A 23,728-nucleotide genomic window follows, 5' to 3' on the forward strand; every position below is an offset into this window, starting at 1 on the left:
GAAATAATGCCTTAAGCTTCATTGAGAGAGGTGTCTTAGAACACGAGTAGAAAAAAAAGGATGTACAAGTCCTCAGGAATTTAATTCTCTAGTTTCATGGTTTCCCAAAGAAGATTTTTTACCAAACCACAGTGATTTGAGGAAAAAGGGCATTTTCATACAGTACCATTTTCATAAAGCACCATTTATTCATTTAAAACCTTATTTTGCTTCTGATGATAATTTCCCTGCTTTTTTGGTGTAAAACTATTGTTTCTTTCACAAAATGATGTTGAAAGTTGATGTTTTTTGTTGTTTTTATTATCCTCAGTTATCAAGGGAGAGTTGGCAGCCCTCTTCCCACTTTTTATTTTAGTTAATTATTTTTTTAAGATTTTCCTTTTTTTTTTTTAAATGTTTTTATTTATTTTTGAGACAGAGAGAGACAGAGCATGAGCAGGGGAGGGTCAAAGAGAGAGGGAGACACAAAATCTGAAGCAGACTCCCGGCTCTGAGCTGTCAGCACAGAGCCCAACGCGGGGCTTGAACTCACAGACTGTGAGATCATGACCTGAGCTGAAGTCAGACGCTCAACCGACGGAGCCACCCAGGTGCCCCAGATTTTCTTTTTTTTAAAGATTGTTTTTAATGTTTATTTTTGAGAGAGAGAGAGAGAGGGAGAGAGAGAGAGAGATAGGGAGAGAGAGAGAGAGGGGGGGAGATAGCAAGTGGGGGAGAGGCAGTGAGAGAAGAGGACAGAGGATCCAAAATGGGCTCTGTGCTGACAGCAGAGAGCCGGATGCAGGGCTCAAATTCATGAACCATGAGATCGTGACCTGAGCCGAAATTAAGAGTCACACACTTAACCGACTGATCCACCCAGGCACCCCTAAAGGTTTTATTTCTAAGTAATCTCTACACCCAACACAGGGCTAGAACTCACAACCCTAAGATCAAGAGTCCCACACTCCCCGGACTGAGCCAGCCAGGCGCCCCCCTCCTGTCACTTCGTAAAAAATATTCTCTAACTTTGAGAAATCCCAAAGTTTGGGAAACACTGGGAAAAACTGCAGCAGCCTCAGGGCTGCTGTGCCTGGGGTGGGGGCCGAGACTAGCCACACTTTGTAAGGAAGCTCGGAGTAAGGAGAACACAGGCTTGGGTTCGAATCACGGCTCCGCCACTTACTGTAGGAACTCGACCAAGTTACTAAACCTCTTTGAGTCTCTGTTTCGCCATCTGCAAAATGAGGATGATTGACACCTCTCAAAGCTGCTATGAGAATTAAACCAGATAACATATGTGACTGTACCTGGACCATCAAAAACACTTGAGAAAATACTTGAGCTCCAAGAGTCTGTGAGCTCAGTGAAGGTCCCACTTTCCTCTTCTGCAAGTTGAAGAGTTCTCATTTCTTCGGTCGTTCTTTATTTTCTCACTCTGGTTTCTTCTGGGTGTTCTCTAGCTTGTCACTATTGCTCTTGACATGTGAATCCAGATCTGAATACATGCTGTTGGTGTGGACTAGCTGTGTAAAGTAGGATCTACTGTCACCTCCTTCAATCTAGACTCTGTACCTCCATTTACAAAACCCAAGTTTGCAACAGATTTTTGTGTATGTGTGCTCCTATTTTACTGCTTTGGTATTTGTTGGGCTGAGAGTACCTAACAGCCCCAGATCTTTGGATAGGAATGTTTGTAAAACCCTGTTTCTGAACTTGTGCCATCAAGGGACTTTACAGTTATTCCCTTTTACACCTTATCCAGTAGACAAGGTGCCCTTCCAAACTAGATGGGGTCAAAGGAGACTCCCAGTGTGTTCTCACGCTCAAGAAACCTGAAGGAACATTTAGCTGATTCTTTTTAGTCCAGGGAAGAAAATGTTTATTTGAATCTTGATGGAATCCAAGGCAGCGGGGCCGGTGCTAGGTGATGGGGCTGAGACAAGGTGCTGTGGTTTTAGTCCCCAACATCTCACCTGTATCAGGTTCACCTGGGGGCCTGGCATGATGGTTTTCTGCCTTATGTCAGTGGGCTGTCTGTCTTTCCTCGATGATTCAAAAGATGAAGAGCCCACCTGGATGGCCTAGGGACTCTAGAGAAATCTGGAGCCCACACAGATTACAGCTTGTAGGGCCCAGGGGTCTCCTACTGTCTCCTGAGAACAGTGACATCCTAGAATCCTCCTGCTTGATCCAGGTAACTTGGAGGAGATAGGCCTGGCACCTTCCCTCTGCATGTCATCCTGGCAGCTGGATTGCATGCCAGTGCTGCCCGAATGATACTTAGGCCTGGGCCGGTGCCAACGTTCAGACTACATGGAAGGAAAAGAGCTCTCTTTATTGCTCTAGCCTAGCCCGCCCGCGTGTCTCCCAGAACGTGGCTCTGTCCTTGTGCACTCGGGAGATGCAGTGGCCATCATGGTGGGGCTCAGCCTGGCTGTCGGCCCTGCCTCGGCCTCAGTCGGTCTTCCTGAACCCTGGAAAGCAAAGCCCGCAGGATAGCCTGGGATTCTGAAGGCAGCAAGGCCTCATTTCTACCATCACCCCCAGATGCCCAAATATCTCTCACAGTTGGGATAATGCATTCACCCTAGAAGGCACAGGTTTCCAGGAATTAAATGGGTTACAGGAGACAGATATCCCCGGTGCAGAGACACACAGCCCCCTGGGGTCTCTCAGTTTTAAGATGTGATGGTAAGCAAAGAGCTGCTTGTCAGGAAGAAAGAAAGAAAGAAAGAAAGAAAGAAAGAAAGAAAGAAAGAAAGAAAGAAAGAAAGAGGATCTCCTTTAACCCAGCCCAGCCACACTAGCTGTGTGATCTCGCCAAGTCACTCTACCTCTCTGGGCCTCAGGTTCCTCATCAGTCAAGTGCAACATGACTGAAGTACGCCCAGTAGGCAGATAACATCATGGTGAAGATAGTGTTTGGTTTAGTGTAAAGTTCTCTGAGAAAGGAGAAATGTCCAGATGCCCTTCACTTTTCTACTGTAGTCCACCCTTCAGGTGTTTTGCTTCCATTCCTCCCACAGTTTGCACAACATACTTGCACAGTGGGTATTATTACACCCACGGCCCGGTGGAGGAAACTGAGGGTAAAAGACAATCCTGGGCCCCAGAGCTGGTAGATCGGCAGAGGCAGGACTTGAACCCCGGCCCCTGACTCCAGGCCCTGTGCTGTTGTTTCCTGTATGCTAAGCCTTATTTGCAACCAAAGACCCTGATCCGGAGGAAGGAGGTGAACATATGAAGAATGTAAACATTACCCATCAGCCTAAGCTTCTGAAGGAGGGGGATGAAGCCGTGTAGGACGCTGTGGATCCGGTACACTGCTCACAAACAAAGAGAAAGGAACGTGAGCTTTGTGCCCCAGCAAGGGACGCAGGGTCAGCCCTCACCTACCCTCGGACAAAGGCCTACCCCACACAAACAAGGATTAATGGTGGAATTTCAGGCAGCAGGTTAAGCTTAGATAATAGTACCGGAGTTATTATTATTAAAAACAATGACCTCAAACAGCAATAACAGTGCCAGGAAACTCGGTGGATTCAGTACCCAACTCCACGAACTGCCTTGTTTTCCATATCTGGCTAATTCTGTTTGTTTGCCACTTTAAACTGTTTTTGTTGCATTTTTGTGGAGCTGCCCATTTTTTCCATGAGGTTTTGCCAATGACCTCACATTGACCTTGAAAGTGGTCAGGAAGAAAACACGAGCATAAGGAAATCTTTAAAAAATGTTTAGGTTGTGGCTTTCTGGCCCTTGGCGAGCGTCCGTGGCAGTCCAGCCACCACCCTAAAGAGTCTCTGGGGGCTGGGGGGACTTACCCAGCCCAAAGTAGATGCCAACGGTCTCCAGGGAGGCGAAGGTGAGTAGGCCGACCCCAAGGGACATGAACCAGTCTGCAAGGGCAGCGAGGAAGAGAATGGTCAGCCTGCAGGTCTGGTCCCTCCTATCCCCCCACCCTGTCCCTGTTCCCATGGCCCTCACCTGCATAATAGTGATAACACACCAGCAAGGTCCCAATGGCAAAGCAGAGCAGGACAAAATGGAAAAACTCATCTGTAAAGGCAGAGGTGGATATTACTATTTGCTTCTTTCTCTTTTTTATAGTTACTAAAAGTATTCTTGTCTCTGCTCCAAAGTGACTTTAGTCAGAGATGCGGCTCCTGACCAGCCCAACTAAAACAGCACCCCAAATCCCACTCCTTTCCAGGCTTTATCTCATTTTATTATTTTTCTAACACTGACACCGCTCAACTTGTTATATTTTTATTTCCACACTTATTCTCAAAAAAAAAAAAAAACAAAGAATAAATACAAAATAGATTTATTTTGTCTGTCCTCCTCAGTAGGATGCTGGGGCAGGGATTTTGCTCAGAGAATAAAGCACTGCCAGGCATATAGAGCTGCCATACTGTATTTGTCAAATGAGCATTAAATGCAATTGTAAAAAAATGCATTTTTTTACAAAATTTTATAAAATTCCCCTCCTTAAAAGCAAGCAGTGATTGTGAAAGCCTTTCCAGGCATGTATATATACATATTTAAAAAAACCAAACCAGGGAAGTATCACAATACCAGATTTTAAGATATACTACAAAGCTGTAGTAATCAAAACAGTGTGGTATTAGCATAAAAATAGACACATAGATCAGTGGAACAGGACAGAGAGTCCAAAAATAAAGCCATGCTTTTCTGGTCAATTAATCTTCAACAAAGGAGGCAAGAATATGCAATGGAAAAAAGACGGTCTCTTTAACAAATGGTGTCGGGGAAACTGGACAGCAAAGGAATAAAACTGGATCACTTTCTTACATCATACACAAAAGTAAATTCAAAATCGATTAAAGACCTAAATGTGAGACAGGAAACCATAAAATCCCCAGAAGAAAACATAGACAGTAATTTCTTTGACATCAGCCATAGCAGCTTCTTTAGAGATAGGTCTCCTGAGGCAAGAGACCCAAAGGCAAAATTAAACAAATGAGGTTATACCAAAATAAAAACTTCTGCACAGTGAAGGAAACCATCAACAAAACAAAAAGGCAACATAGTGAATGGGAGAAGATATTTGCAAATGACATATCTGATAAGGGGTTGGTATCCAAAATATACAAAGGACTCACACAACTCAACACCGACAACAATCGTCTTCATCATCATCATCGTCATCGTCATCATTATCATTATCATCATCATCCAATTAAAAAATGGATAGAAGACGTGAACAGACATTTTTCTGAAGAAAGCATCCAAATGGCCAACCGACACCATGAAAGGATGCTCAATATCACTAATTGTCAGGGAAATGCAAATGAAAACCACAATGAGAGTTCACTTTACACCTGTCAGAATAGCTAAAGTAAAAGAGACAAGAAATAAAAAGTGTTGGCAAAGATGTGAAGAAAAAGGAACCCTTGTGTACTGTTGGTGGGAATGCAAACTGGTGCAGCCTCTGTAGAAAACCAATACGGGGTTTCTTAAAAAAATTAAAAATAGAATTACTATACAATCCAGTAAATCCACTACTGTATTTACTCAAAGAAAAAGAAAACACTAATTCAAATAGATATATGCACCCTGATGTTTATAGCAGCATTGCCTACAATAGCCAAATTATAGAAGCAGCCCAAGTATCCATTGAGAGTTGAGTGGATATGCGTGTTACTCAGCCAAGGACCTGAATGGACTTAGAGGGAATGATGCTAGGTGAAATAAGTCAGTCAGAGAAAGACAAATACCATATGATTTCACTGATATGTGGAATTTAAGGAACAAAACAAACATATAAACAAAGAAAAAAGAGAGACAAACAAAAAAACAGACCCTTAAATACAGAGGACAAACTGATGGTTACTAGAGGGCAGGTGGGGGGGGGGGCAGGGGATAAGTAAAATACGTGAAGGAGATTGAGAGCACACTTATTGTGATGAGCAATGAGAAATGTATAGAATTGTTGAATCATTATATTGTACATCCGAAACCAATACAACACCGTGTGTTAACTATACTTGATTTTTTTAAAAAAGCAGGACCAATTTGTATACCTGCTGCTCTATCATTTGCTTTCTTCATCTCATGGATAGATTAGGACCATCTTTCCATCTTAGAACATAATAGATCTGCCCTGTTCTTTTTGACGGCTGCACAGTGTTCCATGGTATAAACATAACCCAATTTAGTTAACTGGTCCCTCAGTGATAAACCTAGAAGTGTTTTTTGCTGTTACCACTGATGCTGCACAAACATCACTACACATGAATCTGTGCACGTGTTTCTGTGGGCCCGATGCCCAGAAGTGAAATTGCAGGCTTAGAGGGTTCTCCTAGCTAACACAGATGTGGAGAGGAGCCAAGACTAGGGTCTGGGCCTTGGGCCGGTGTTCAGGTGTGCTCTGGAGTGAGGCCTCCCTGCGCTTTGCCAGGCACTGGGGAGAGAACACAGGGCCCTGGACTCGGTCAAGGGGCTGTGATGAGAGGAGGCTCTGCTGTCTGTGTCCGAAGGACAATGACAATGACAGGGTGGCATTAAAGACACAGGGTTTCCAAACTAAGACCATGCTCTAGGAAGGAGAGCGGAAAGGGGAATCACCTTCCTGCTTTTGGGTATAATGCCTGTCCCGCACTTTGGGAATCTCAGTGTTATTCCCGTGAGGCACATTTCATAGCCCAGGAAAGTTCTAAAGCCCTGGTTCCTTTAGCTGGACAGAGACAGAGTCAGGGGCTCACACCCAGGTGTCCTACGCCCTAAAGGTGGCCTTTTGCAACAACCCTAAATGTTTCAAGGACAACTTCCATTTGTTTAATCAAACACGTTGGCCTCACATCCCTTTCTCATCCTTCTCCCTAAAGCCCTCACAGATTCCAGGCTTAGAGCAAAGGGATTCCTTCCAGTTCTTATCACTCCTTCTCTAGAGTCTAGGCTAATCTAACCTCAGGGCTTCCTTGCCCCCTCTAGTTCCCTATCATGACCAGAGGCCTGGGGGGCATTTATCATTCCCTTGACTCCGTGTATAGCAGCAAGAGCACAGGACCAGGGTTCAAGTCTAGATTGTGCTACTGGCTAGCTGAAAGCCCACACGCCATCCTTGAGTCTTAGCTTCCACATCTGCACAATGGGAGTCATTATACCACCTTCTTGCCATGATTCTAAGCTGAGGTGTTTGCAAACACCACACATGACAGAAGTGGGCTGTGATCGCTGTTTTTCTAGGCCACCAGTGGACTTTCTAACCATAGAAATCTGGACCAGACAGACAGGTAGAAATAGCTTTGGGACACGAAATTCCTTACCATCTTTTTTTTTTTTTTTTTTTTTTTTTTTTTTTTTATTTTGAGGGGGAGGAGGGGCAAAGAGAGAGGAAGAGAGAGAATTCCAAGCAAGCTCTGTACTGTCAGCACAAAGCACAACGCAGGGCTCAGTCCCATGAACCATGAGATTACGACCTAAGCCGAGATCAAGATTCAGACACCCAACTGACTGAGCCACCTAGGCACCCACTTACCATCTTTCTTTATATTCAGTCTTCTTAACTGAGAGGCTTCCACTTCTCCTTAGGAACAAGAGAGAGATGAGTGTTTACTTTGAAGAGGGGTGCCGGGGGGGGGGGTTCTCTTCTCTGCCTCACTCAGACCGGCTCTCCTGGGTTCCTCTTCCTGGGTCAGAGGGCACTCACCACAGGGCCAATCAGGGCAAAGCTGTGAAGGTGGGGTGTGTCTGTCCTTGGGACCCCCACTGACCCCTTCCTCTACCCAACCTGAGTCTACATTCTGTTTCCTTTCTCCTGAGCTTGGAGAGCCCTTCCCAGAATCAAGGTGACACTCTGGCTGGTGATGTAGTCCCTGTTTGACTGACCCACCCTCTCAGGCTGTCTGGTCCTGCCCTAACCCCCCTGGAATGGAGGCCACCTCCCCCTCTCCTCTTGGAGTTTGTGTATTTACCACTTGCTGGGTCAGAGCCTCTTCTTCGGAGTCCTGGAAATCAGAAACTCAACATTAATGCCAGGCTAGCTTGGGCCCTTAACAGGTGCCTCCACCCTAGCAGAGGAAGTAGGTCACCTCTGAAAATCCCGAGTCAAATTCTCCAGCCCCCAAGGGATCTTTCTATCTATTGATTGCTGACTGAAATCCCCTTGCCTCTTGCCTAAAGCCCCTTTCTAATCTGCACTGGGCCCCTGCCTGACTGAGCCCAGGTCAGAGCCCCGGGTCCGCAAGTGGTTTTGGAGTCCCCAACTCACACCCAGGAACCCTGATAGCAGCTGGCTCTCTCAGGGGAAACAACACGCCCAGACCTGTTCATCATCAGCACTGACAACCCCTATCCCCTAACTGGACACTCACCTGATTCTCCAGAGGGCACCACCTCTCCGGGGACACCTACACAGAAGGAAAATCAGCGATCACATATCCATTATCCTCTGGGTGGGGAGCAGTTATACTGTGGGGCAGATGGATCTCATTCAGAGACTTTCCATTTGATCTGAGTGGGCCGAGAGGTGACTGGAGCAGGCTGGAGGGCTATTCCATCTCGAGGGGCAACTACCCACCAGCCACCAAAAGCCACTGTAGAAAGGCCTGTCCAGTGTTACAGGTCATCCAATTTCCCACAAGAGGCCAGAAATCCAAGTTTTATATCAACTTTTTTTTTTATTTTAATAGAGAGAGAGAGAGAGCACACACTGGAGGTGCAAAGAGAGAGAATCCCAAGCAGGCTCCACACTGTCAGCACAGAGCCCGATGCAAGGCTGGAACGAACTCACGAACCATGAGATCATGACATGAGCCGAAACCAAGAGACAGACGCTCAACCGGCTGAGCCACCCAGGTGCCCCTACATTAACTTCTTGATTATAGAAAAGGTGGGCACCTCTTGTATTCCACTGAATCAAAGACATCATTTGTGAGAAATGACATTATTTTCTATATTACTATGTAAGGAAAACCACTGCCAATTTTAATTGTAAGTTGCCAGCAATTTTCAGATGCATCCTGACCTTAGAGATATCTAAATGTGAAAAAGTAGGAGTTGTATAATTGATGAAATGTAATAATAATAATAATAATAATAATAATAGTAGTAGTAACGTTCCTTGAGCTAGATAAAACACATCTGCACACATGTGGGCATCAGTGTGCAACCTCTGCCTGTTCATGACTACACAGATGCAGATGACAACACCTAGCCATGTGGCCCAGCCCCACCAGGCCCTGAGTTCATGGGAACCAAGCTGGGCTGCACATTGGTAACTCTGGCCCCACACCCTGCTGAGTGTTGAGCTCCTTGTCTGGGCGGCTGAGGCTGATTTGAGCCCTCTGTACTTGTCCCAAGCTGCTGCCTCCCCAATTAATCTGGTTTAGGGTGGCCTACCCACCCCATTCATCCTGCTTCTTGGTGCTTATTCTAGTTCCTGGGGACCTCTCTCCCAGCCTGTCAAATCCTTTCCCTCAAGGGCAGGGAGAACCCCTTGTAGCATCCTCCCCCCCCCCCTCCCCCGCAACAGGTAGTCACCACACCTGTACACTTCCCATTCTTCATTGGGTCAGCCTCAGGACACAAACATCAGAAGAGGGCACTCAGCACACAACAATAAACATGCTGAACTGTTTTTATGCAAATAGGTCTTTAGGTTGATATGCAAATAGGAAACATCATCTGCAGGTGACCTGAGGGGTCAGTACTGAGGGTACGGAGAACATATCAAGAACAGTGTCAATTAATGAAACTCTAGGAGTGTAATTTACTTAGAATCTCCTAGGTCTTGGGGGGGAAAAGTAATTCACAAATTCACAAACTGTGGTGATATCTACCTTTCAGTGAATATGAACTACTTTTATGATGAGAAAAAAACATTTTTAAATATATGTAAATGTAACCGTTTCTCTCTCTTTCATTTTACACCCAGTGAAACCATTCCCACAGTACTTGAGTAATTAAAAACATTTTCCTAAACCAAGTAATACTTGGCTTTGTGAAAGAGAAAGAATGAGAGAAAGGAAGGAAGGAAGGAAGGAAGGAAGGAAGGAAGGAAGGAAGGAAGGAACAAAGAAGCAAAGAAAGAAAGAGTTCAGGTAAGCAAATAAAACAGTATTAACTATTTACCCACAATGCTACCACCCAGAGGAAGACACAGGTAATATCTTGATGCAGAAATTAAAATATTCTGTTTACCTTTCTTAGAATTATTATCTAACACCTTATTATTAGGTGTTAGGAGACTATGTAGATTATAGAAATGTTGGATTAAACAAAGTTAAACAGGTTTTCATTTTCGTATCTGCAGTACGCATTTGTTAGGCTTTTTTGGCAAACTGGCTCATTCCTACAAATTGCCCCCATTGCATCAAAGTGCTACCAAGCAAAGTGCCATGTTTATAACTCCTTACTGTAATAACCACTATGTCTGGAGATGATTATTCCATGAAGTATTTAGAGATCAGATCCTTAATTTTCCCATGCATGTGTACATAGCCCACTATTCCAAGATAGTGCGTGCTAATCATGTTCTATTTCGCTGGTTGGAAAGCTCAGGCCCAGAAAGATTGGCCGACTTATCTAGGTCGCCCTGCAAGTCAAGATTATAGTTCAGAAGAGAATCCGGGGCAGTCTCCCCCTGGTAGAAAATGCTTGCCCCCATCCCCATCCGCCAATGTTCTAACCATTCATCTGGCCATATTTCCTATATTTTCCTAGCACTTTTCAGCCCATTGAAACACCTTCGTGATCTTGTTTCTGTCCCACCAAGTCCAGAGAGCTCACGTCTCTGTGTAGTTCCCTTTTCTCCAAGGCCACTGGACGATGACTTACCTCCATAGAGCTGAAGCTCGTCCTTCAAAAGGTCAGGCTCCTCATGCACAGCACCTGAGTGGAAACATCCTTTTAGCCAGCTCTTCCCAGTCACAGTATCCCAGGACAGCTTCCATCTCCCACACATCTGAAGTCTTAAAAAGTAACATAAGCCTTGTTTGTGCTGGGGTGAGCCTGGCAGTCTTTAAGAGGCAAGACAGCCTTCACAAGTACTTTCCTTTTATGCTGTCTGACTCCCCCCACACGCTCAGAGGTGACTGTGGTCAGCTTCCTGGACCTGGGTCTGAGAGGTCCTGAGGATCTGAGAGGACCTGAGCCTCCTTCAAAGTCAATAGTCAGAGTTGCCAGTTTTTGAGCACTTACTATGTACCAACACAGAACTTAGATATTTATATTTAACATTTTGTTAGAACCCTGGGGTGACTGAGTGGCTCAGTCAGTTAAACATCCAACTCTTGATTTCCACTCAGGTCATGATCTCACAGTTCATGAGATCCAGCCCTGCCTTGAGCTCTGTGCTGACGGTGTGGGGCCTGATTGGGGTTCTCTCCCTGCCCCTTCCCTGCTTGTGTGCTCTCTCAAAATAAAAAACTAAACTTAAAAAAAAAAAAACTTTGTTAGATCCTTATGGAAATCCAATGAAGAAGGTATGAGTATCTCTTCTTCCCCCATTTTATGGGTAAGGGAACTGAGGGTCACAAAGTTAAATTATTCCCTGAAGGTCACACGGCCAGTAAGTGGCAATTCCAGGGTTCAAACCCAGATCTGTCACCAAAACCTGCAATCATAATCACTTTTTTTTTTCATAATCACTTTTATCTTCAGAAATAGAGCCCAGAACTCAACTCTAGCTTCCTGGGCAGCATTTATTAAACATCTCCCAGGTTCTGTGTGCCAGGTTCTGTACTAGGCATTAATACAGACTCTTCGCCTCATGCTCTTTTCTTCCCACAACCCACTTAGGCCAAAATGTATTTAAATTTTTTATTTTTGCAAAAGTTTTCTTCTGGTTGTTAAAATAGAACACGTTCACTGTATAATTTTTATAGCCAAAAAAGCAAAAGCCAAAAATCACCCACAATTTAACCATCCAAAGATATCCAGAGATAACCACTCCTGACACTTTGCTATTTTTCCTTCCAGTCTTATTTGTGGCCACATATGTGTGAATTTTTACAGAGTATATATGAGATCAAACCAGTCATATAATTTGGCATCTTTCTTGGTCACTTCAGAGATGTATGAAGAACAGAACTGTAGCCAGGGAAGGGTGTATTTTGCTGTCGTTGGACACGAGGCTGCTTGCCATTGGTGCCTTACTATAAACACGTCTGTGAGGAACATCTTTAAAAAAAATTTTTTAAGCATTTATTCATTTTTCAGAGTAAGAGACAGAGCATGAGCGGGGGAGGGGCAGAGAGAGAGGGAGACACAGAATCAGCAGCAGGCTCCAGGCCCTGAGCTGTCAGCCCAGAGCCCAATGCGGGACTTGAACTCACGGACAGCAAGATCATGACCTGAGCTGAAGTCAGACACTCAACCGACTGAGCCACCCAGGCACCCTGTGAAGAACATCTTCACGCAGGTATGCTCATTCCCACTGAGAAACTCAATCAGGAGCTGGGTGGGCAAAGGAGAAATGGCAAGGCTTATCGCCTACCAGGTGAGCTGTCCCTGGGGGGGTGTCCAGCCCCCTGACTCTGCCGACGTTTTCCAGTTACTCTGGGGTGCTGGTCCTCATCACTGCTCCCTGCAAGGAACAAACACAAACTCTAGGAGAACCTCAGCCTGGCATGAGCCTGAAATACATTCGTTCTGATGTTTGTTCTCAGAATTTAGCTTATATGAGGAGTGTGGTCTGGAGGAAAGAGCACTGTTTGGGGGGGGAGGGGCGGTGGTGAGGGAGGAGTAGGAGATCAGCCACAAACTTTCTGTGTGACCTTGGACAACTCATTTAATATTTCCACTGTTGCTTTCATGAAGATAAGATGAGGTCACCTGAGGCATCCTATGATAAGCACAGGGGCTGTGTCATCTCTGTGTCCCCACATCATCTTTGCTCCCACTGGGAAGGCCCTTCCCATTTGTCTCCTTTATCTTGAAGATTAAGGAGTAGGAAGGCTTTTCTAACTGCCCCAGTTCACGCTCATCGTCGCCCTCCCTCATCTGGGTTACGATCGCATCAGCTATCTGTGCTTGACACAGTGGGCATGAGGGCCAGCGGTGATGGTGTTCGTCTCTCCAACCATCTTGAACTCCTGAAGGACAAGGCCTGGGTCCCTATTGTTCTAAGGGTGCCCAGCCGGGAGGAGGAGCTTGATCAAGACTTGAAGAATGACAGAGTTGTTAGCACTTGGACCAGTCAGTGTTGCAGGAATTCAGGCCTGGGAGCCAGGAGCTCCTGGCTTCAGGTCCAGAGGACTCCCTTTTCCTGAGGATGACCGAATGGCTCTGGCAGCGTGAATGTCCCTCAGTGTCCTTGCAGAGCTCCTGCTTAATCGTGGATAAATTTTAAATTTCCAGGAAGCTAGATTAACTGTGTTTTAAAATCAGTGCATATGTGATATCAGCTAGGTACAGAGGAAAAGGCATCACGAAGTACATCAAGATTACAACAGCAGGGGTGATTGGGTGGCTCAGTTGGTTGAGCTTCCAACTCTTGGTTTTGACTCAGGTCATGAGCTCAGGGTCCTGAGAATGAGCGCTGCGTCTGGCTCCGCGTTGAGCATGGAGCCTGCTTGAGATTCTTTCTCTCCCTCTCTCTCTGCTCCTCTTTCTCTCTCTAAAAAATAAACTAAATTAAGAAAAAAAAGATTGCAATGGCAGTATTTATCTCAGAAGATGGGATTTTGGTTAGCTTCTATTTTCTTCTTTTCTGTATTTTATAAATATTAATCAATGTAAAAAAAAAACTTTTTCATTGCGTTTTGCAAAATATAAAACAACACAGAAAATGAAACAAAACATTATTCCAAATTCTATCGTCCAGGGACAACCTCCCTCAACATGAAAAATGAACATTATTTTAGCTTTCTCTATGATGTATTCATAATATATAATTTTTTGTAAAAGGTATTATAGTATTAAATGCTTTCTAAAATGAGGACAATTTTTATATGTGCTCTCTAATTCGATTATTTAAAAAAGTAACCCTGGCAGAAAGAGTCACAGTTTGCTGCTACTTGGTACCCCAGTATCCATCCCAGAGCCTGGCACATGTTGGTGCTTAACAAATATTTACTGAATAAATGTAAGGAAACACAGTAATATGTGTTCAGTGATTATCTCTGGGTGACAGAGCACAGGGTGATTTTCTTCTTCTTTCTACTTCCTTATATGCTCCACATTTTTACAGTGTTTCTATGTGCAATCTTGCACAATAAAAAGTTTTAATTAAAAAGCAACAGGATGCATTAAAAAAGATATATAGGGAGAGGAGTACTGGCTGCTGGACTATGAGTTAGGGTCCCCAGTATGGAGGAGGGCTGAGGATACAGTGAAGTGCCAGCCAGGCTTGGGGTCGAAAGGGCTAATGGTCACCAGCAAAGCCCAAAGCATGGGCAGGGTGTGAGTTCTAGCAGCAGACCAGCCTTTGTGGATCAGAGATCAGAATCTTGATATCAGCATGTCTCTGTGCTTCTGTGTTTCTTTTCTTGTTGCTTTTTCCTTAGTGTTCAGTTTTGCTAATCACAGGCAGTCCCATGTGTGCTGCAGAGACCTGAGGAAAGGGGCTTATGGTCACACTTGGGGGAGGACATTTGTAGGGGAGCAGCACCTCCGAGGGTCAACCTGAATGGGAAGACAGAATGTCACCTCCCACCCAGGGAGGAGGGAAAAAAAAGGACAAGCAAGAGCCCCCTAATACCGGGAAACTCTTCTTCCAGGGCTAAACCTAATCGGGGATGGGTGTGTATATCCATTCTTGATTCTCAAACAATAAGGGTTTGAACTGTCTGGGTCTACTTACATGCAGATTTTTTTTAAGTTTTTTTTTTTTTTTTTAAATTATTTTGAAGGAGACAGAAACAGTGCAGTGGGGGAGGAGCAGAAAGAGAGGGAGAGAGAATTCCAAGCAGGCTCCACACTGCCAGCACAGAGCCCGATGTGGGGCTCGACATGAAACCAGGAGATCATGACCTGAGCCGAAACCAAGAGTTGGATGCTTAACCGACTGAACCACCCAGGCGCCCCTGTGAGCAGATTTTTTACCTCACTGTATTATAAATGTATTTTATCTTCCTTTTCCTACTTTTTTTTTAAATTTTAGATATTTAAATATTTATTTATTTATTTAGAGCACACAGGTCGGGGAGGGGCAGAGAGAAAGGGAGAAGAGAGAATCCCAAGCAAGCTCCGGCTGACAGCACAGAGCCCAGCATGGAGCTCGATCTCACAAACTGCGAGATCATGACCTGAGTCGAAATGAAGAGTCTGATGCTTAACCGTCTGAGCCACTCAGGCACTCCAGGGGATAATCTTAACAGTTTTTTTTTTTTAGAGCTGTTACTATGTGCGAGGTGCTAAGACTTTAGATGTGTAAAGAATGTAATCCTCCCCACAATTCCATGAGGTAGTAGCTTTTGCTATCATCCCCAGTTTATAGATGAGGGCCCCAAGGCACATTGGGTTTAGCAGTTTACCCAAAAGGACACATAGCTGGTGAGTGGCAAAGAAAGGGTTTGGACCTAGGCAGGCTGGTTCAACAGCAGAGTGCTCCTGAAAAGCCTAAAATTACTTTACATGAGACGCAGCCGCTTGAGGGGCTTTCTGGGAAGCATGAAAATTAGCTGCAAAGATATCACAGAATAACAGAATACTCAGGATATGACAGCAAAAATTTTTAAACAGAGGACCAAATTGTCTGTGTGGTCAGTTATAACTGTACAAGTTGCATGTATCGACAGGTGGGGTCTGGAAGGGAATATGGAAAAATAGAGTTGAAGTATCAAGGCAGGAGATTATGGGGGATTGTTTTCTCATGTAAATGCTTTTATTGAATAATATTATGAATATATATACATATGTACTAATCTTTGCTATACCTGAAGAAGAGGAGGATGACGAAGAGGAAGAGGAGGAGGAAGATGAAGAGGAGGAGGAGGAGGAAAAACACTTGTCTCTCTTGGGTTGTTCTTGAGGAAAGAGTCCAGCTTCCCTGTCTTGCTTGTGGAAATCCGTCTCTCCATCTGGGAGGCACACATAGGCAAGGATGAGTGTTTCTTGCCCTTCCTACCCCAGGGACCACCAAGACCTCCCCAGGGTCTCCTTGGACTTGGGTGCCAGGAATGGCTGGGATCTTTTCCCAAACATGTAGGGCCAGTGGAAGGTGCAGGAGATCAGAGTTCTCAGAACTCGGGGGCTCTAGGAAGGCCCAAGGCATAAATTTCTCTGAATATGGAGACTAGAGAGGGGCTTTTCAGCCCCCATCCTGCCCAGAGGTCACTAGACTGTGTTGCCGATGTAGGATTCACTGTAAATTACAGGGCAGGTATGATCTGGTCAAGCGAACCCTCTCATCCCCCATTCTGGGGCCGAGCAGGACCATTCCCACCTTCTCGGGACTCTCCCCAGTGTGAGACCCTCTCCTAAGTCCCCAGAACCCCCTTGAGATTTGGGAAGCAACTGAGGGTCTGCAAAGCTAAAGAGTTGTAGGGGACAGACTGGACCAAGTGTGTGTGTGTGTGTGTGTGTGTGTGTGTGTGCATGTGTGTGTGTGTAAAACACTACTTCTCCAGAGGATTCAACTGTGAATTGAGCCACTGTGAAACATGAGCTAAGCAGAGCCTTCTGTTCCACCAGCACTGCTGGACTCTACCTCCCACGTGGCTTTGCCCAGAGGGTGAGAGGAGGCAAACATACAGTCCAGATCTTCTGTTTCTCCAGGGACTCGACTGTGATCTTGAGTCTGGGAAGAAGGTCCTGAAGTCTCCATGGTTTTTCCTGGAAGAATAAGAGTAGGTAATTAGAGTAACAATAATAATTAATTTCACCTCAGTTAATCCCCTTAATGTGTAAACAGCTTGGCAAATAAAGAAGAAAAAGACAAACACCCAATATTCAAAAATACAAGAAAACAACTTATAAAAAAAGAATATACAATTAGGGAAATTTAAATAATGATCATCTTTTGATAATATTGGTAACTTATTTATTTTTTTAAAAAATAGACTTTAGTTGTTAGAGCAGTTTGAGGTTCACAGCACAATTGAGTGGATGGTACAGACAGAGATAACCAACATGCCCCCTGGCCCCAAACATGTATTTTTAGGTGTGATATTTATTTACTTATTTTATTATTTTTTAAAAAATTTTTTTAACATTTTATGTATTTTTGAGGCAGGGACAGACAGAGCATGAACAGGGGAGGGTCAGAGAGAGGGAGACACAGAATCTGAAACAGGCTCCAGGCTCTGAGCTGTCAGCACAGAGCCCGACGCGGGGCTCGAACTCACGGACTGAGAGATCATGACCTGAGCCGAAGTCGGCCGCTTAACCGACTGAGCCACCCAGGCGCCCCTAGGTGTGATATTTATATAAGGTTATATTGAGTTAAAGTGTCCGTAAATGTAAGGATAAATACTGAAATTTTTATGATAAAATTATATGATGTCTGGGACTTTCTTCAACATGATCTTATTGGGGGGTTGGAGGGTGTAGGTGGGAGTCCAAATAAACAAACACGACCATGAGTTAATAGTCATCGGAGCTCTATCAAAATATAAATTGTGGTTATCTCTGAGTGGTGATATAATGTATTTTTCGTTTCTTATTTTTACTTTACATTTTCTAAATTTTTAACAGTATTGCTTTTGTTGTAATAAAACAGCCAAGAATCTTTCCTTAGTTAAAAATGTAATATGCCAATATCAGAATAGTATATATCAGTGTATATCAGTACTTAAGCCCTTTTACAAAGGGTTTCTCTGAGCCTGATCACAAACCAAAGTCAGGTAGGAATTTGCCTTAATTGCTCCTCACATTTGAATTATAGTTTCTAGACAACAAAACTTCCCCAAATATTGTGTCCTTTGACTGTTACAATCACCCTTCAAGGTATTTTTATTACCCCTATCTTATAGAGGCACAGAACCCATATGAATACACCTCAGAACATTGGTCTGGGGCACAAAACTATTCAAAGGCCACTCTAGAGTCCGGCCCTGCTGGAATGCCTTTCCAGCATTTCCATGCATTTCCATGGAATTCCAGCATCCACGATTATGGTGACGGTAAGGGCAGGAAGCAGACACTTGAAGGTGAAGAGCAAAGTTTGGAAATCTATCCCATCAGGACACTATACTTCGTACTTTCCTGAAATTCTGAGAGGGAGCTAGAGGTAACTCTGGAGGGTGGCTTTCGGGTGAACGTACAAGAAGGCCATAACTGTGGCCTTGGAAAATCCAAACGGCTGACCAGAGTCAGCTAGTGCTCTCAGTGGGGAAGATATATGGAGAAGGGCTCCCCTACAAAGCCTTTATTTTAGCTGGGCACATGGCCACCCAGCTACGGACTATGTTCCCAGCATCCCTTGAAGCTAAGTGTGGCCATTTGACTACATTCCTGCCAATGGAATGTGTGTGGATGTGATACGTGTGGTGGTGTGACAGTAACTGTTTAATGGCTCTCCAGGAGAAAAAGTACATACACATGCACACACACACACATTTGTTATAAGTTACTGATGTAAAAAATGCATAGCATACAGTTTACAAATAATAAAATATACAGTACCCTTTACTGCAAATCCCACATACCTGTAACTTCAGTGTGATTTGGAATTTCTTGCAAAACCTGCTATCAGTTTTTTATAAGTCCATCACCAGCAATAGTGTCAAAATCAAACTACTATAAGTTATTGATTACTATCAGTTTCAGCAGAAAAGTTGCCGACACGATTGATGAACGTGAATACTCCTAATGTAAATGTCAGCTGATACTTTCTTTCACATTAACGAGTAAGACAAAAGTGAAACAACCAAGGCATTCATTGTCACAGTTTGTCAGTGATATGAGCAACTTCTTTGCTGAATCGCATTAGTTTTCAAATTCCGGAAGACTATTTTCTCGACTTGTGCTATTTACAATGTAATGGCTGTAGGTGCAACCCAGTTTTAGGTTGAATCTGCATTATTAGTGTTTTCTTGATCACTTTCTAACATTTAGACCATCAACAAAACGAACCATCAAGCTCTGATTTGTAGAGGTGACTATTTTCTGTGGTGTAAATGAAAGGGTGGGCCTACGCCGGCCGACTCCATCTTGTTCTGTGTCCTTCACCTTGACCACACCTCCTCCCCTTGAGTAACGCCCCCCCCCCCCACCTGCCTAACAGGACTCGGACCCTTCCCCAGCCAATCGGCTGAGGCCATAGCCATTACCTCACCAACTGCCCCAGGCCCCAATAAAACCTTTGTCCTTTTGAAACTCGCTCTCTCTCCCTGGTATCTCACCGCTGCGTCAGTGCAGGTAGGGGATCGAGCTTGAGCTAGCTCAAATAAAGGCTCTTTTGCTTTTACATCGGACTCGGCTCCCTGGCGGTATTTGGGGATCACAAATTCTGGGCATAACATTTGGGGGCTCGTCCGGGATCCCCAAGACCCCCGAGGGACCCCCGACCTGGAGAGCCTGACTGGCCACAGTTAGTGTCTGTCTGTTTGTGCTGTCTTTTCTGTGTGAGCTCATTTCTGGAATTCTGGTAGTGCCCGACGCGGTCTAAGTGGACGCGCTGGAGGACCACAGGCTGGGAGTTTCAGAAGACATTCCGATTCTCCCTTCTGGAGGGACATGGAATCCCCTCATCTGTTTTGGAGGGATATGTGGAATCCCCTCAAAGGTCTGAGACGAGGCGGGTCGCTCCCGCTGGTTGGCGTGAGGCCATCGTCTTTGGAGGGACGTGGAATCCCCTCATCGGTTTTGGAGGGACGTGGAATTCCCTCAAAGGTCTAAGTTAGCTTTCAGTTTTGCTTCCATGGAGTTGGAAGACTTTCTAGGGGCCCTCTGTTTGTCTGTTTTTGTGTTTCTCTGTTTTGTTCTGTGGACTTACTGGACGGACGTTATGGGACAGACTCAGACTACCCCTCTACCCACCCTCTTGGCTTAAGCCCTTCCTAGCCCCGCTCCCTCCGGAGCCAAACCCATTCTTGCTTTGCAGGGGACAAAGAAGAAGAAAAGTCTTACCCAGCCTTCAGCACCCCTCTACCCTGTCCTACAGGGGGGGTACTGAAGAAGAATTAATTTTTCCTCCCCCATATAACCCCTCTAGGATGCCGGAAGAACACCATCCTCCCCCTCCGGGGGAGGCAGACACTGTTCCGAGAGTGGGAGGTGGAAACGCTCCAGTGGGAAGCCCGCCCTTTACCAGACAAAGGGCTCAGAGGGAGCAATCCGCCTCCGCCGCCGACTCCACTATTCTGCCCCTGCGAGCCACCAGACCCCCAGACGCGGAGGGGAATCAGCCCCATCACTATTGGCCTTTCGCCACTAGTGACCTCTACAATTGGAAAGCTCAGAATCCTAAGTTTTCCGAGAAACCAGCAGGGCTTATTGATTTATTAGACTCTGTTCTTTTTACCCATCAGCCCACGTGGGACGATTGCCAGCTGCTTTTGCAGGTCCTGTTCACGACTGAAGAAAGAGAAAGAATCCTCAAGGGGGACCGAAAACTAGTTCCAGGTGCAGACGGGAATCCCACCACCAACCAGGCTCAGATAGATGCCTCCATCCCCTTAACTCGGCCCCAGTGGGATTTCAACATGGCAGAAGGTAAGGAGAGGCTCCGGGTCTACCGCCAGACTCTAATGGGGGGTCTCCGAATGGCTGCTAGAAAGCCAACCAATTTGGCCAAGGTAGGAAATGTACAACAGGGAAAAGATGAATCTCTGCCTGCCTTTTTAGAACAGATCATGGAGGCATTCCGTACCTATACCCCCATGGATCCAGAGGCTCCGGAAAGCAAGGCAGCTGTTATCATGGCCTTTGTAAACCAATCGGCCATAGACGTTAGGAGAAAATTACAGAAAATAGATAGACTAGGAGAAAAAAGTCTGCAGGACTTACTGGTGGTAGCTGAAAAGGTATATAATAACCGGGAGCCTCCTGAGGACAAGCAGGCTCGCTTCATGGCGGCTGCCAGCAGTAAGCAGACTCGAGACCTGGACAGAATACTACTAGCTACCACTGTTGAATTCCCCGAGGAACGAGACCACCATCTCCGGCAGCTGGCAGAAGACGCAAGAAAAGGTAAAGGAACCACCAAGGGGAGGAAGCAGAGGCTGCAGAAGGATCAGCGCGCATACGGCAAGGAGATAGGGCATTCGGCCCGAGATTGTCCAAAAAGGGCCGGCGGGAAGGGAAGCAAGACTGATCGAGTAAAAGTCCTAGAGCTAGATGAACTAAGTGATTAGGGGAGTCGGGGTTCGGACCCTCTCCCTGAACCCAGGGTAACTCTTAAAGTGGAGGGGACCCCTGTTGACTTCCTTGTCGACACCGGAGCACAACATTCAGTCCTCCGCACCCCACAAGGAAAACTAGCCAGCAAGAAGTCCTGGGTACAAGGGGCAACTGGTGTGAGCCAGTATTCATGGACTACCCGAAGAACAGTAGATTTGGGAATGGGCCGGGTATCCCACTCCTTTATGGTAATACCAGAATGCCCCTACCCGCTGTTAGGATGGGACTTACTGACAAAGATTGGAGCTCAGATAACTTTCAGACAAGGGGGGCCTCAGGTCACCGATGGCAAGGGCCACCCCATCCAGGTCCTGACCATGAAACTGGAGGATGAATACCGCCTCCACCAGGAGGCGCTCCCGAGAGAGGATAATATAGACAGATGGCTACAAGAATTCCCCTCGGTTTGGGCAGAGACGGGGGGGATGGGACTAGCCGCTCACAGGACCCCAGTCCTGGTAGAGCTCAAGCCAGGACAGAGTCCGGTAAGGATCAAACAATACCCCATGTCTCAGGAGGCCCGGAAGGGGATCCAGCCATACATCCGGAGACTACGAAGCCTAGGGGTACTAGTTCCTTGCCAGTCTACCTGGAACAGCCCCCTACTGGCGGTCAAAAAGCCTCACACAAATGACTACCAACCGGTACAAGACCTCCGGGAAGTAAATAAGAGGGTCGCGGACATACACCCAACTGTTCCCAACCCATATACTCTCTTGAGCTCCTTGGCGCCCTCCAGGGTCTGGTATACTGTACTAGATTTAAAGGATGCCTTCTTCAGTCTGCCACTGGCACCCCAGAGCCAACCCTTGTTCGCCTTCGAGTGGCATGATCCGGAGGAGGGCTACAGTGGGCAACTCACCTGGACACAGCTACCTCAGGGATTCAAAAATTCACCCACCATCTTCGACGAGACACTACACGAGGACCTGGGTAAGTACAGAAGGGAGCACCCTGGCCTCACCCTCCTACAGTACGTAGATGACATCCTGATTGCTGCCGACAAGGCCAAAAGACTGTGAGTGAGGGACCCAGGAACTGCTGCCTACCCTGGGGGCCTTAGGGTACTGGGCATCCGCGAAGAAGGCTCAGATATGCAGGGAGAGAGTAAGTTACCTGGGATATATCCTGGAGGGCGGACAGCGGCGGTTATCAGATGCCAGAAAAGAAACTGTCCTAAAGATCCCTACTCCCACCTCCCGAAGAGAAGTGAGGGAATTCCTAGGATCAGCCGGCTACTGCCACCTCTGGGTTCCAGGTTTTGCTGAGATCGCCAGGCCCCTATATGAAGCTACCAAAGAGGGGAAAACATTTAAATGGGCTGAAAAAGAAGAAACTGCCTTTAATCAGTTAAAAAAAGGCCCTCCTAAGTGCCCCAGCCCTGGGCCTACGAGACATTACGAAACCCTTCCACCTCTTTGTAGACGAACATAAGGGAATAGCAAAAGGGGTTCTAACTCAAGCCTTTAGCCCCTGGAACCGCCCAGTGGCTTACCTGTCTAAGAAACTAGACCCAGTGGCTGCCGGCTGGCCGCCATGCCTAAGAATTATTGCGGCGACAACACTCCTAGTCAAGGATGCAGACAAACTGACCCTAGGACAGGAGATCTGGATCACGACCCCACACGCCATTGAAGGGGTCCTGAAACAGCCTCCAGATAGATGGATGAGCAATACACGTATGACTCATTACCAGAGCTTCCTACTCAACCCTCCACAAGTGCGGTTCCACCCCAGTGGAGCCCTCAATCCTGCAACCCTGCTGCCCGACCCTGACCTAGGTGCTCCACTACATGACTGTGCGGGAATCCTGGAACAAGTACATGGATTCCAGACAGACCCGACCGACCGGCCCCTCCCTGATGCCAAGGCTACTTGGTTCACTGATGGCAGCAGCTTTGTGCGAGACGGACACAGGTATGTGGGTGCAGTGGTGGTTACCGAAACGGACACCGTATGGGCGGAGGCTCTACCCTCCGGAACGTCAGCCCAGCGAGCAGAGCTCATAGCCCTCACCGAGGCGCTGATGCTGGGAGCTGGAAAACGGCTTAACATCTACACAGACAGCCGTTATGCATTTGCCACAGCTCATATTCATGGGGCAATTTATCAGGAGAGGGGGTTACTGACGGCAGAAGGACGGACTATAAAAAATAAGCAGGAGATACTTAACCTGCTTACGGCCTTATGGCTTCCTGCCAAGCTAGCCATTATCCACTGCCAAGGGCACCAAAAAGCTGATAACCCAGTAGCTAGAGGTAATCAAAAGGCTGACCAGGCAGCCAAGGCAGTAGCCCTTACTCCAGTCCCCACCATGACCATACAACTACCGGACCCGGGAGACCCAGTTTTACCAGACCAGCCCAAATACTCCCAGGAGTTACAGCAGATCAAGAACCTCCCCATGGCCCAGGAGATAAAGGGATGGTGGTGCTCGTGCTGCCAGACCGGCTCGGAGTCTCAATATTAGAGCACATGCATCGGTCTACTCACATGG

At 46.2% G+C, this 23,728-nt stretch overlaps 1 protein-coding gene across 6 annotated transcripts in view; it reads right to left on the bottom strand.

Moving 5' to 3' along the window:
* Positions 1-896: 896 nt before the first annotated feature.
* The window catches only part of TMEM40 (transmembrane protein 40), a 66,625-nt gene continuing 43,793 nt past the window's right edge, over positions 897-23,728 (bottom strand). For 2 of the 6 annotated variants that reach the window (XM_019825099.3, XM_019825106.2), the window contains 11 exons: positions 16,642-16,722; positions 15,825-15,968; positions 12,443-12,532; positions 10,783-10,836; positions 8,319-8,354; positions 7,920-7,952; positions 7,484-7,531; positions 3,967-4,038; positions 3,804-3,878; positions 3,243-3,305; positions 911-1,505 (listed from right to left, as the gene is read on the bottom strand). In XM_019825099.3, the coding sequence (XP_019680658.2) occupies positions 1,450-1,505; positions 3,243-3,305; positions 3,804-3,878; positions 3,967-4,038; positions 7,484-7,531; positions 7,920-7,952; positions 8,319-8,354; positions 10,783-10,836; positions 12,443-12,532; positions 15,825-15,968; positions 16,642-16,722 (752 nt within the window). In that variant the 3' untranslated portion in view covers positions 911-1,449. Of the gene's footprint in view, positions 1,506-1,844; positions 2,457-3,242; positions 3,306-3,803; positions 3,879-3,966; positions 4,039-7,483; positions 7,532-7,919; positions 7,953-8,318; positions 8,355-10,782; positions 10,837-12,442; positions 12,533-15,824; positions 15,969-16,641; positions 16,723-23,728 lie in introns of those variants that run through there. The other 4 variants (XM_019825105.2, XM_006928995.4, XM_019825102.2 and 1 more) reach the window with 4 other exon arrangements.

This window comes from Felis catus, chromosome A2, assembly GCF_018350175.1.
Source record: "Felis catus isolate Fca126 chromosome A2, F.catus_Fca126_mat1.0, whole genome shotgun sequence".
Lineage (NCBI taxonomy): Eukaryota > Metazoa > Chordata > Mammalia > Carnivora > Felidae > Felis > Felis catus.